Raw genomic sequence first — 13,676 nt, forward strand, 5'->3', positions numbered from 1 at the left:
GTACTACATGTTAGGCATCCAGGTTACTCTGTCAAATGCAATGCTTATTTCCTCACATTGTTTTCAATTAATCTTGTATTATCTCTCAGCGTCAAGGTTTTAGTAATGTGATTATCTATTCTTAGAATGATATTGCAGGGTAGGTGAGAGAGGCCAGATCTGGCTAGTTTAAATACCAAAGTGCTAAAATGTTGAGAATGTGCTTTGTACATAATTATTCTAAGTATATTTGTTACCTGCTGGAACTAACTTGAATGTTGATTTATGAACTTATATATATATATATATATATATATAATTCAAGAGAGTGAGGGGTTGAGGATTCAACCCACTAAGGGATAGTATCTATCCAATATACTGCTGGGAGGGTACCCAATTATTGTTACACTAGTGTTATACCAAGTGCAATAAGTGGGTGCGGGTAAAAGGGGGTTATTTTACCCTAAATTTATATAGCAATGAGAAAATGGAGGAGAATATGCGGTACCCATCGACTTGCAGACAATGTATTCCATTGATTAATCTGTTTATTTTATAACTAAATTGACAAAAAACACAGACACTGTATATTGTGTTTTTTGTCAATTTAGTTATAAAATAAACAAATTAATCAACGGAATACATTGTCTGCAAGTCGATGGGTACCGCATATTCTCCTCCATTTTCTTATTACTATATATATATATATATACACTGTCTATATAGAGTTGTATAAATAAGAAAGAAATTATGAAACAAGTTGACCTGACAGAGAAACATATTAGCAGCAACACCTTAAACATAGGTTAGTAGTAGTGGTGGTGGTGGTGGTAGCAATATTTCATATATATATATATATATAGGTGTGTGGAGACACCTGGACAAATTGAGGATATGTGTGGTGGGGGAAGGAGGCTGAAGAGGAGTGTTTGTAAAGACAGCTGCCAACAAATTTGTTGTTAAACTAAAAAGGTTTGTATTTATTGGAAAGACAGACAGATTTTAAGACTTCACTGATTCTCAGGAGTTCCCCACCCCGACAACTCTTTTTCAACCCTTGGTCACCTTTGCCAAAACTGTCCCCACCCAGGACAATGTTAGCGTATCTAGCTCTACATTACCTAACCCATTTTAAGGTGGCAAAGCTGTGATTTGAGGGAGAGCTGGTTGCTACTTTTAGCAATTAAAGGGATTACTTGTTGGTTTTGTTTCAGGAATGGAAAGAGAGGAAGAGAAGGAGGAGTGGTGGTGTTGAGCAATTAGCTTGATGACTGGAGTTAGTTTGGCCAGTGTGAAACATAACTGAGTCAGATTGTCAAAGAAACAGTGGTGACTGTGTTCACCAGACAATTACAATAGAGGTTTATATGGGGGACACACAGACACAGTGTTGTCATTATTATTATGGCAGTGGAATGGCAGAAACAATAGAGACGGGGGTATTAAATGCAGTTTAGTTCTGCCCTGTTCAAAAATCTTACCCGAACTTGCAGTTGTATGCCACCATCACCACCACTACTACTACCACCACAGTTATGGTTTATGAGGGGAGGGGCAATGCATTGGTAGAAACAATAGAGCAGCGAACTAGATACCTTATTCAGATTGACGTCTCTGCATTCTAAGTTCAAACCTCAGTGCGGAAATTCATTAATCCTCCATGTTTAATACCTGTAATATACTGAGGCTGACTTCAAGTATTTGGCTTTTTCGTACATAGTAAATTTAATATATAACCCACCCAACCCCGCCTAGTCCTGGTTCTGGGTCCACTCTGTGCCAAGTATAAGGACCCTGTCTCTGGTGTGAGGAGATCTTAACATTCTTCCTTTCCTGATTGAGGTCCTTAAAATTTTTTTAAAAAAAACAATTTAATTTATTTATAAAAACGAATCGGAAGTGATTTGGTGTGATGATGATGGTAAAAGATCTGTCAGAGGATGGGCACAGGGAACAGCAATTAAATTAATATAAATTAATTCGTTAGTAAAGAAAACAACTTCCAATCTACAGTACACATAACCAGTGAGATCACACATACACCTTGTGCACACACAATCAAGCACAAGCTCACACAGATGCATACGCTGTCCTCCCTGTCTTTTTTTCTGATGCTGGACAACACTATCACTCTACGGAAACTCTATTGGAATGTATAAACATTGCTGGACGTTAGTTTTATGTCCGTTGTTTTAGGGTTTTGGCATGAATGACAGAGAAATGACTGTAAAAATGCATGGGTGTGTGTGTCTTGTGTATGTACATGCGTCACCAGATACTTATGTGTATACATGTAGCTAAACGTGTACACACACACACACACACACATATACACACCTGCAGAACACGATAATAAGTAGACATTACGTCTGCTGTCTACTTCTCAGTCTACAATTTTTTCATGGTAGACAGCAATAAACGTAATGGTTAAGTTGAGGTGGGATTTTAAAATCCTGAGAAACAATTAGGAATGGCAAAATTGTGTGCAAGAGTGCTGTTGCACTACATATATTACTGTGGTAGTAGTAGTAGTAGTAGTGTGTACAGTATTGTACTAGTACAATACATACTATGCTACTGAATTAGTTGAGTACATATTGTAATAGTATAGTACGATACTGGTATAGTGCTGTATTAGCTGAGTACATATGAAACTGCAGTGGTACAGTCTATGTGGTAGTGTAATGATTGCTGAGTTCCAGTAATTATGTTGTAATTGTCACTGAAGTACAAAGTGTTTGGCTGGAGAGTGTGTGCGGTGCGGGGTATATGCAATGTGGTTGTGACCATAGTAAATAGGGGTGGGGTGGGGGCAGTTAATGCGTTAATGGGTTAAATATGATATAGTGATTCTGTGATAAAATCTGGTAGGGGGTGGGAGAGGTGGGAGTGAGTTGGAGGTGGGGGGGGATCCTGGTGATTTTTTTTTTTTTTTTTTTTTGTTATTCCACTTCAATGTTGCCTTCCACTTGGTACTTGAGACGCATATTCCGGGCCCGGCTGTGCTCGCCGACAATCTCCTTGGTCACCTCTGATGGAAACCAACCCGTTTCACCATCATGGGACCGTTCTCCATAGTACCAACCTACAAAGAGAAAACAGGATTCAAAGCAAAAGGAAAACAAAAACAAAAAAAGAAAACACTCAGAAGTTGGTGGTGGAGGTGGGGGAGTGTCAATAAGTCAGTTTGGGGGTTTTGTCAGACCGTAGTTAAATGTCTGCTGTGACCCCTTGGAGTTGTTAAGGTCCACAATTTAAGGCCACACCTTAGGGCACTCATTATTTGGTGTTAAACAGCAGATAAATCTAATATTTACATAGGATGTCACTTTACTGTCATAAAACATTAGCAAGAGATTTAGTGACATTCATTCCCTGCCATTAGGAAAGTGTGTGTGTGAGAGAGAGAGAGAGAGAGGGGGGAGAAAGAGAGAGAGGGAGAAAGAGAGAGAGAGAGGGAGAAAGAGAGAGAGAGAGAGAGAGAAAGAGAGAGAGAGAAGATCTACCTACAGTTAGTACCAAAGAAGCTAAAGATCAGACTCACTCCCCTTTCCCCCAACAATATATCCCCATTTAATTTTAGGGGTTCTCTCCTTAATTGAGGCACCAATGAAATCCCCCCCCCCCACACACACACACATGCAAAAAGCAACCCTTACCATCATTTAGTTTCCGGAAAACAGTGACCACATCATTTGATTCTAAAGAGAGTTCATCTTTCTCATAAGCTTTATATGAACAAATGGCTTCCACTTCTGGACAATCTGGAAAATAATGGACAGAGAGGAAGATAAGGGACATAATGAGAGAAGAAGGGAAATATCTGTTGGCAGCATAACACGGTAGGAATATATTTAACATAGCAGCCAAAGCTCCCTCAAATACCTCACCCTCATCATTTTAAACATCCATTTTCCCATATTTTCTTGGGTTTCATGTATCTTCTCCAGTTCATGTAGTTAATGTTTGTCCTAGATACTACTAAACAGAGGAAGGTTAGTCATGGTTGGAGCACCTTTGATTAGGGCTGAGCTGACCTGGGGTTGAATAACAACAGCTTAAAAATTAACCGTTTAGCATTTAAACTGGTCGTACGAGGCCCAAATATTCTCCCTGCTTTATGTTCAAACAAGGCAGGTCTGGTCTCTCACACCTACCCTACAATGTCATTTTGGAAAATAGACAATTAAATCACTGAAATCTGAAAGCTACAAGACAATGCACGATTAATTAAAAACAACATGAATAAACAAGCATCACATTTGACAGAATAATGAGTGCTAAAAGGTTAAACCATAGCTTGTAATAAAATGTCAAAGGCAGGGAATGTGTAAAACTCACCCCATGCTGAGTAAATTCTTTCATCGCCTTCCACTGTGACAGGGGTTACAGCAGTCAACCAACGTTCACAATCATTTCTAGAAAGAACAACAACAAAAAAATTGAACAACGCACACAAAAAAAAAACAAACATGTTTAGTGGTGTGGCACAATGTAACTGGGGAGGGCCAAAGTGGCACCCAGTTGCTACTAATAACAATGTCTTTCATATGACGGAAGATATTTTCTTTTATTGGTTACTACGGCCATGTTGGAGCACTGCTTTCAAGACTATTCAAGTGTTTTGTTTTAAAACTTCTTTCACTAAGTTCAAAATGACAGAAAGCAAGAATGAGTCTGGGTGTAAAGGGATGTCACCAGGGCAGAACCAAATACCTATAGTCATCTACTACAGTCCCGGGCTGACCAACGCCTTGTGAGCGGATCCGGTAGACAGAAACTGGAAAGAAGCCCATTGTGTATGTACATGTATATTGTTCAGGGTCACTTTTCAGTGCCCTTAGTGCCGCAGGATCTGCTTATCTGGTATTAGTTGTTGCCAGTCATGTCCCTTCCCATGAGAAACAATGTACTGGAGGAGGATGAAGGCCTTGGATCAATGCGGTCATTACTTTTAATGGGCAAGTAACCATGTGTGTTTGTGTGTGTGCTTATCCCCAACTTCTACTTGACATCTGGTGTTGGTTTATTTATGTCCCTATAACTTAGCAGTCCAGCAAAAAATGGCTGATGGAATAAGTATCAGATTTAACCCTTTAGTGTTTAAATCGGCCATATCAGGCCAAAATTGTCTTCCTGTTTTATGCTCAAACCAGCCAGCTCTGACCTCTCACAGCTACCCTACAAAGTCATTGTAAAAATAAACGGGGACATCATCAAAATCTTAGAGTTACAAGAAGCTGTACAATTAACTTAAAACAATGTAATCAAACAGGCTTTACCTTTGACAGGTTAATCTGAATGCTAAAGGGTTAAAAGAAAATAACATGTCTTGGGGCTGATTTGTTTGATTAAAGCCCTTCGAAGGCAATGATCCAGTATGGCCGTAATCTAATGATTGAAACAAGTGAAAGCTAAACTGATTATAAACAAAGCGTAGGAGTGGCTGTGTGGTAAGTAGCTTGCTTACCAACCACATGGTCCCGGGTTCAGTCCCACTGCATGGCATCTTGGGCAAGTGTCTTCTACTATAGCCTCGGGCCGACTAAAGCCTTGTGTGTGGATTTGGTAGACAGAAACTGAAAGAAGCCTGTCGTATATATGTATATATATATATATGCATGCGTGTATGTGTTTGTGTGTCTGTGTTTGTCCCCCCCAACATAGCTTGACAACCGATGCTGGTGTGTTTATGTCCCAGTAACTTAGCGGTTCGGCAAAAGAGACCGATAGAATAAGTACTAGGTTTCTAAAGAATAAGTCCTGGGGTCGATTTGCTCGACTAAAGGCAGTGCTCCAGCATGGCCACAGTCAAAAGACTGAGACAAATAAAAGAGTAAAGCTGATGTTCGACCGAAGCCTTCCTACTTACTCAGAATTAAAAGCCAAAATCATTTCCACTCTTTTGTTTTCAAAGTTCTCCAACATTACCAGCAATATCAGAAAACGGACATTGGGTGGAACTCCATGAGGTAAAAGCTTACATTTGTCTGGGTCCCTGATACGTTGAGGGTCCAAAAAGGCACGTGAACAATAATCGACAACATCATAATGGTTTCTAAGAAAAAGGAAAATGAAACCCAGTTAAAACACATATGATGAGGATGGCAAAAATTATCTAGGACAGCAAAATTCAGACAGACAAGGATCATTAATTAACAAATACAGTAATGTCTCTATATACGAGTTAATTTGTTCCCAGAGACTGCTTGTAAAACGAAAACTCAAAAAGCAGAACAATAATTTCCTAAAGTAGCAATGTTATAAATCATAATTCATTCCCCGCATAATATTTTACCTATAAAATTTATAATACTCGTAAATAAATTACAATAAAACAACAGTAGAATGTAAAGAATATTTTATGTAAAGTAAATGGAATGTCAAGATCATTTATAATATAAAATATTATTATTATACAAAATGGCTGATAGTTAGCAAGGTGAGACACACATAAGAAAGAAGAAAGCAAAGGACCACTGATGAGGTCACAGAAGTGTGACGAAAGAACTCTGGCCGAAATAGGATTAATGTAATATAATGTAATATAAAGCTGAAACAAATTAACACTAAATATACAGTGCGTGTGTTTTTACTGGCAATATGACCATCCCCAAATACAACAACATTATTATAATCATTTTCTGAATCACTGGCACTCGCATCAGACTTGTGCACATCATCCCTTGTAGACGTGATCGCTGATTCACAAGTACTTGTAGACAGACTTGTAGATTTCTTTATAAAAAAACAAGTCTACAGTTGTTTGCTTAGAAGTAGGAAGTAAAAGAGTAAAGAAAATCACAGCTGGCCACGTACCAGGGGTCACTAAAGAAGAATACTTTGAATTAGGTTTAGTTGGGACTTTAAAAAAAAAACCCCTTCATTGAATAAGATATAAACAAAGGGAGATTAAGAATCAGAAGTAATTAGCAGAGCAAAAGTTAATAAGAAACATGTTAATTAAGTAAAAATTAATAATTTAGTAATTAGAGTAATTACCCTCGTTTTTTGGTAACAAGTAGAAGATCATTAAATAGAAATAAATAAATAGGATTTTTTGTTGGTTTACTTCTCTTGAATATTGTCTTACTTGACGGCTCACTGACAATCTCAATGGCTTCTCCCTTCTTTACCAACATCCGTGACGCCGAGATTAGGGGGAACTCCTGAAATTTGGGAGGAAAACACAACAAATCTGAATGAATATAGTTATAGGTGTGTGGGTGTGTGTGTGTGTGTGTGTGTGTGTGTGTGTGTGTGTGTGTGTGTATGTATCATTTGGCTGCTATAAAAATCATGAGCAATGTTGATGTTGTTGCTGTCACTTCTGTCAACAAGTGCATGGCTTAATGGTTAGGGCTCACAATCATAAAGGTCGTGAGTTCGATTCCTGGTGATGTGTTGTGTCCTTGAGCAAGACACTTTATTTCCTGTTGCTCCAGGTCACTCAGTGGGCAAAAATGAGCTCTACGTGTATTTCAAAGGGGCCAGCCTTGTAACATTCTGTGTGTCACTTGAATCTCCTTGAGAATTATGTCAAAGGTACACAGGTCTGTGGAGCACTCAGCCACTTGCATGTTAATTTCATGAGCAGGCTGTTCCGTTGATCGGATTAACTGGAACCCTTGTCATCGTAACTGACAGAGAGCCAGCCTGCCAACAAATAGTTTGCTCACTTCACACATCCAAAGACTTGTGAAATAAAAGATATTTTATTTGAAAAACAAGTAAGGGTTAGCGAGAGGAAAGGCATCCAGCTGTAGAACAATGCCTCAGGGATGTATTCATCTAACCCATGCTAACATGGGAAAAGGGATCATCGTCATCATCATCATCATCGTTTAACGTCCGCTTTCCAAGCTAGCATGGGTTGGACGATTTGACTGAGGACTGGTGAAACCAGATGGCTACACCAGGCTCCAATCTGATTTGGCAGAGTTTCTACAGCTGGATGCCCTTCCTAACGCCAACCACTCAGAGAGTGTAGTGGGTGCTTTATAAAAACAAATGGAAATTATGTAAGTATGGATAGGTGTATATTTATTAAAAATATACAATGGAAAATGTGTGTATATTAAAGATGTACAATAAAAGCAAGTACTGCAGCATGGTCTTGCTCACATTGTCTAAAACTAAAGAGCATACTGTCACAAACACACAGACAGTTATGCACAAATACATAGACACACACACACAGAGACCCCTAGTGACGCCCTTACCTTGACCTTAAACTGCATCTGTTTCTGTAAGGCAATCAGTTCCTCCATACATTCCATCTGTCGTGCTCCCTCATTGCATTGTTTCACAATCTGGGGGTTATGTGAAGAGTCAGGCATGTTTAGAAAAAGGGAGAGAAAGAAAAGGGGACTGTGTCAGAGGATCGAAATAAACAAAATAATATATTTAAAAAAAACAATGACAATAATGGGATCGACAATATGAGCTTAGAAATAGCAGCCAAATCTCTCCCTTAAACGATACATTACCACATTGGGAAAAAACACTTTAAGTACACTATACCTGAAATGACAGGGGATAGTCATGGTTGGAATGCTTTTGGTCATATCAAGGATCAAAGCTACAATAGAATTGCCAGGAGTCACCAAAGGGGCAGTGACACTGACTGGCTAGGAATGGCAACCAAATCACACATTGCCATCTTGAGGAGATGTGATATCTTGAAATATCTGTGATATCCATTCCTTTTCTCAAGACCCATAAAGACACACATGATGTGTAATGTTTCCAACTAGGAATTGAAACCAGACTGTTGGCTGTGTTTTATGTAATAAGAAACTCATCTACTGCATTTACTGAAACTGTTTGTTTTTATAGGACTGTTAGGAAGGAACAACATAAACTATACATTCTGGGCAAAGATAAGTTGTGGCAATCATGCCTCTCCACAATATACACTGCAAATTGCAGAGGTTCAATGTCAGATGTTTGGGTGAATCAATAACAAAAATCTCTTGGTTCATCTGGGGATTGAACTCACTCACCTTGTTGATGGCCTGCAGTGCGATTTCAGCTGATCTGTATCGATCGGTGTTTGGGTCTAATCGATGTCGGATTGAATCAATGAGTAAGGGGATCCGTGTAATTCTCTGCATCGGAAGAAGCAGGAAAGTTTTCATTGGGAGCCGTTGACAGGCATCTTTGCGTTCAATTGATTTCAGAGCTGCCTCAAATTCAGGACGTTTTCTACAATAAAATAAACAGACAATCATCATTGTCATTTAACGTCCATGTTTGATGCTGGATCTGACTACACTGAAGGCTTTGTTGGTCTCCAATTGTCTCTTTTGGCAAGGTTTTTACGGCTGAATGTCCTTCCTAACATCAGAGTGGAGATACAGTATCAAGCAGGGTGGTTTTATGCAAAATGTAGACAGGCTAAAATAGGATTGATGGACAAAAATACGTGTCTAGCTGCTACAGGGAACAATAAAATAAAAAGTCTTGCAACTTCAGTTCTAAACAGGAAATGACATCAGACAAAAGAATTGGTTCATATCAGACATTTACACAGACAAACAGAAGAGAGAGAGAGAGAGTTTGTGTAAATATTGAAGATTATCCATTATTGAATACTTACAGAAGTTTGTTGTACATCCTCTCCTGGTATGACATGTTGGTACAGTAACGAATATAGACATTGAATGTGTTTTTCTGCACATGGTCTGTAATTATGTCACAAATATCGTGAATTTGTGATGACTTCTTCCAGCGCTCTTCCAGATCAGCAAGGAATCTGCAAACAGTCAGAAAATAATATAAGCATATATATATATATATATATATATATATATATATTGTTTTATTCTTTTACTTGTTTCAGTCATTTGACTTCAGCCATGCTGGAGCACCACCTTTAGTCAAATAAAATCGACCCCAGGATGACTTATTCTTTGTAAGCCAAGTACTAACTCTATCGGTCTCTTTTGCAGCTGGTTTTTGCCAGCTGAGTGGACTGGAGCAATGTAGAATAAAGGGTGTTGCTCAAGGGCACAATGTGCCACCAGGAATTGAACTTGTAATGTTATGATCATGAGCTGAACACCTTAACCACTCAGCCATGCACCTTCACATACATTTTATCATATCAGATATATACCGCTTATATTGTGTAAACGATATATAGACAGAAAATAATGCGTGTATATAAAATGTACAACACACACACACACACACACACACACATATATATATAAATAATGTACTGTTCCGTGATAGAAAATTTAACAAAAAGAATACTTCATCTGGAGAGAGATAAATATTTATTTAAAGGGCGCAATACATGTATTGTGCCCTTTAAATAAATGATATATATACAGTGATGCCAATACAATTAAAGACGAGAGTTTACTGTTAATTATGTACTTTCTAATTATTTAATTAATATTCAAATTATTTATGTACAGAAAGAAAATTTTCTCCAGTCTTATGTAAACTTAAACAATGCTTTTTTCCTCCTTATTGCATGGTGTGTGTGTGTGTGTGTGTGTATGTTTATATGCAGATATTTGTCTGTTGATGTTTAGTATCATCATCATCATCATCATCATCTCTAGTATGTGTGTGTGTGGGTGGGTGGGGGAGTGGATACAACTTGGCCCTGGTTCCCCCCCCCCCAATACTAACAAGTTGCTCATGAAAGAGAATGTCTAGTTGATGACAAGTGTCCCAGGGTTAAACAACAACAAGCTGTCCACATGAAAAGAGGAGGACAGGAGAGATATGGAAAGAAAAAAGAAACGATTTTACTTACTTTTCACTTGTTTCTCTAACGGCTCCAATATTGGAGAACATTTCGTGTCGCTCCTGTCGACTGAGAATACTTTTACCAGATTTGTCAGAAAATTCTGGACTCAGAAGAAATGTTGTCATTAAGATATTCAAACTCTTTAGATATGACGCTTCTGATGTAATTACTTCAAAAATAGCCTGTTGTTGTTGAGGTGGTGGTTGTGAACATGAAAGAGGGAGAGAGAAGTTGAGTGTTATACATACATAACATACATCCACATAAGCTGTGTAATAAACACACACACACACACACAAACACTGAGAAATACAGACACAGAAGCACGACATGTCCCTTGACTAAATATAAGGCCATTATTTTAATCCTCTGTTGGTGCAGCTTACCCCAAATAATGTTTCTTTACAAATACCTTACACTTGGCAGCAGTGGAACAAGCATCCTTCCATGTAATTTCCTGCCAATGTCCACTGAGTTGATACATCAGGTTGCTTGGTTTGCTGTTAGCAAAGGGAGGCAGTATACATACACTAATTGCATCTCGAGGTGTAGCAAACCCCTTCACACTTTTCTTATAGGTAATTTTTCTAAATCATATATTTCCTTTATTATCTTATATGCATGTCCTAAGGTTCAGTTGTGGCAGACACAACATAATCATAAATAGACTTCCGTGTTCTTGTTTTTATAATACATAATTATGATGACTTTGGAGGAATTACCTCCAAAGCGCTGTCGTGAAAGTTCTCAACAATGATGCACAATGCACCCCAGATTGAAGGATCAAAAGACAAAGAATAGCCGTCAGAAGTGTTTGAAACCCAGCTGCTTGGACCATTCATTCATGGTTTTATGTTCACTGCTATGGTGAGGGTAACAAGGATGAGAATGCGAGGAGTGACAAGGACTAGATAGCAACCACAAAATGGTTTACCAAATAAAATGCCTGCTCTTTTTGTTCGCCTGTCCTAGTAGTTTTTCATTTCGTTTTCAATTGTCCAATACATGAAATTTCCTTTCTGTAAGATCAAAATATCTTTTAAGAAACAAATTGTAGAGAAACTCTTGATAAATAGTTGTAAAACTAATAAGAAATAAAATATCTGGGGTAAATCAGACCCCACTGCACTAACAGTATTTTAATACTGCAACCAAGAGAGGGTTAAGAGAACCCAAGTTTAAAAGATGGAAGTGGGGGTGAGGGTAGGGAGAGAGAAATACACAGTTTTTAAAACAATAAAAAAAAACACAGTAAAGCATCAAAAGACAACATTTTACCTCTTGGCATTTCCTTTCAGAGTCTGAAATTGTTTTTAAGAGACCAGAGTTTTTCACCTGTAAAAATTAGGGAAGAAAGAAACAGAATGAGATTTACACTCTCACACACACAGAGGAAGTAACACTGAGTAAAAGATCCCCTTCATTCTACTGTATTGGACAATTTCTTCAGTGCCATTGGCAGCATAAAATACACACACACACACACACACACACACACACACACACACTGTATAGTGTTTCAGTCATTTGACTGTGGCCATGCTGGAGCACTGCCTTTTTTAGTCGAGTAAATCGACTCCAGGACTTATTCTTTGTAAGCCCAGTACTTATTCTATCGGTCTCTTTTTTCCGAACCGCTAAGTTACGGGGACGTAAACACGTCAGCATCGGTTGTCAAGCGATGTGGGGGGGGGGGGGGACAAATATACACACACACACACACACACACACATATACGACGGGCTTCTTTCAGTTTCCGTCTACCAAATCCACTCACAAGGCTTTGGTCGGCCCGAAGCTATAGTAGAAGACAGTTGCCCAAGGTGCCACGCAGTGGGACTGAACCCGGAACCATGCGGTTCGTAAGCATGCTACTTACCACACAGCCACTCCTACGCCTATGTTTGCTCAATTAATCAATAAAAATATTTTTTTAATAATAATAATAAAGCCAAGTTTCATTTATGTTTTAGTAAATAAAGAGACCAAAAATAAAACAATATAGTGATTAAAAGAAACACGTGGATCACACTGAAGTAAATTTGCTCACGTAGATCGCACGCTAAAGAAGCATAAGCACAAACTAAACAAAAAAGTAACTGAGAGTAACCTCCCTTTAAGTCGTAGATCACATGATAAAGTGGGCACCACAACTTCTCTTTCCACTGTCGCCATGTTTTTCACTTCTATCTTCTTTTCTTCAAGTGTTTCAAATGGAAACATCAAAGCCAATTCCACTGCTAAAATCTTTTATTTAGCATTAAACTGATAATTACTAAACTCTTCTCAATTTGTCTTCATTGTTGCTATTTTTGTTATTTATTTTATATAACACACACACAAGTTTGAGGTTGTTTGTTTGCTATTTCTAGCGATAGAGGTTCCTCTTGTTGGTTTGTGACTCGGTAGTTATATTAAGTAAAACCTTTAATATTTATAATTTTAATATAAATGTGGTCAAATGGCAATGTAAAATATGGCGAAACTATGAAATTAAGAAGAATATATTTAAAATAAATAAAACCATTTAGTGTTTACCTGTGGCATCTCATGCCATAATGTTCGCTGTGAGTTGGCTCGGAGGAATTCACTTCCTAAAGACTGAGAACCTTGAGATTCAGATGTACTTGTGTTGGAAGAAACCTTGCTTTCACTATTTCCTGAATCCAGGGACCCAATTTCACAATAAATATGAGCTGAAACAAATAAATTACAGAGCTGAATGAAGAAATACAGAATTTTTTTCCAAAAAGTTAAGACAAAAAAAAAATCATTTTAGAGAGTAGAATGGTAGTAACGTTACAGAATTTTTTCCAAAGAGTTAAGACAAAAAAAAAATCATTTTAGAGGGTAGAATGGTACTAATGTTTAGGAAGGAATTTCACAAATTGTGTGTAGGCTTTAATAAATGTTCAAGCACTTTCAGTTC

General features: G+C 38.0%; 1 protein-coding gene across 4 annotated transcripts in view; it reads right to left on the reverse strand.

The window, feature by feature from the left end:
* Positions 1–1,130: 1,130 nt before the first annotated feature.
* LOC106872360 (uncharacterized) overlaps positions 1,131–13,676 on the reverse strand; it is a 69,693-nt gene continuing 57,147 nt past the window's right edge. For all 4 annotated transcript variants that reach the window (XM_089342421.1, XM_089342418.1, XM_089342417.1 and 1 more), the window contains 11 exons: positions 13,286–13,443; positions 12,026–12,082; positions 10,754–10,929; positions 9,581–9,736; positions 8,985–9,186; positions 8,202–8,291; positions 6,982–7,148; positions 5,852–6,037; positions 4,321–4,397; positions 3,639–3,743; positions 1,131–3,064 (listed from right to left, as the gene is read on the reverse strand). In XM_089342421.1, the coding sequence (XP_089198547.1) occupies positions 2,922–3,064; positions 3,639–3,743; positions 4,321–4,397; positions 5,852–6,037; positions 6,982–7,148; positions 8,202–8,291; positions 8,985–9,186; positions 9,581–9,736; positions 10,754–10,929; positions 12,026–12,082; positions 13,286–13,443 (1,517 nt within the window). In that variant the 3' untranslated portion in view covers positions 1,131–2,921. The remainder of the gene's footprint in view (positions 3,065–3,638; positions 3,744–4,320; positions 4,398–5,851; positions 6,038–6,981; positions 7,149–8,201; positions 8,292–8,984; positions 9,187–9,580; positions 9,737–10,753; positions 10,930–12,025; positions 12,083–13,285; positions 13,444–13,676) is intronic.

Source organism: Octopus bimaculoides, chromosome 26, assembly GCF_046866305.1.
Source record: "Octopus bimaculoides isolate indiv1 chromosome 26, ASM4686630v1, whole genome shotgun sequence".
Lineage (NCBI taxonomy): Eukaryota > Metazoa > Mollusca > Cephalopoda > Octopoda > Octopodidae > Octopus > Octopus bimaculoides.